The 822-nt window shown below is 38.3% G+C and overlaps 1 protein-coding gene across 1 annotated transcript in view; it reads right to left on the bottom strand.

Moving 5' to 3' along the window:
* LOC106960874 (NACHT, LRR and PYD domains-containing protein 3-like) overlaps nucleotides 1-822 on the bottom strand; it is a 33,987-nt gene that overhangs the window by 26,729 nt on the left and 6,436 nt on the right. The window contains exons 6-7 of the mRNA XM_015054239.1: nucleotides 182-260; nucleotides 3-59 (exon numbers count right to left, since the gene is read on the bottom strand). Of these exons, the coding sequence (XP_014909725.1) occupies nucleotides 3-59; nucleotides 182-260 (136 nt within the window). The remainder of the gene's footprint in view (nucleotides 1-2; nucleotides 60-181; nucleotides 261-822) is intronic.

Below are 822 nucleotides of genomic sequence, written 5' to 3'. Positions count from 1 at the left end.
ACCTTCTGGATCTTCTTCAGCTCGTTCTTCACAAAAGTGATGATGTTTTCCTCCAGCAGCTGCAACAGAATAAAAAATAAAGGACTCATCAGACTGGAGACCAACACCAGATCCATGTTGGACAAACGACAGACTGAAGATCCTCTGATCTACAAAGACTCAGCAGAACCGATGTACGGACCATAAATATGGAGTCCAGCTGTGTTTGATCCTGCTGGACAGACGGACCAGTGGGAACCTCTGAGCTCTGCTGGTCCACTCTGTGGAGGAACCAGGAATAACCATCATAAATGACCACAGTACACTGAGGACTGAAACACATCACCAGCTTCCTCTCCCTAGTTGGTCTGAGGGAACACCAGTGATCCCAGAATCGAAGAAATCGTCTCTTCCTGCAGTTTTACTGCAACTTTTCCATCAGAACCAGATTTTATTTTTAATCAGCAATGCAGGAGATTAAATTCTTTCCTTCACAAGATGAACTAAATCAGGTTTTATATTATTTTTTATACATTTACACTTTACATAACAAATGCAGTTTAAGCATACAGTGCATTAAATTTATATTACTGTATTTTGTTTCTTCAATCAGAAGAGAGAACTGAGTCACACTTCTAATTTATAATGTAGATCTGGTGACAAATTTAAGTCACAATGAAAAAAGTTTTCCTAAACAGAAAACTGCTCTAGGAGAAACAACATATGTAGCAACCAGAGTGATATTAATTCATTACTTTCTTGCTGTGAGTTCTACAAATAAGAAGAACATCTTTTATCAACCATTTGGTGAGCTTTTAGTTCATCACAAGCTGAAACTCAAAC

Source organism: Poecilia latipinna, unplaced genomic scaffold (genome assembly GCF_001443285.1).
Source record: "Poecilia latipinna isolate Pla-1442-1.1 unplaced genomic scaffold, P_latipinna-1.0 Scaffold1241, whole genome shotgun sequence".
Classification (NCBI taxonomy): Eukaryota; Metazoa; Chordata; class Actinopteri; order Cyprinodontiformes; family Poeciliidae; genus Poecilia; species Poecilia latipinna.
This window is presented reverse-complemented; position numbering and strand designations above follow the sequence as displayed.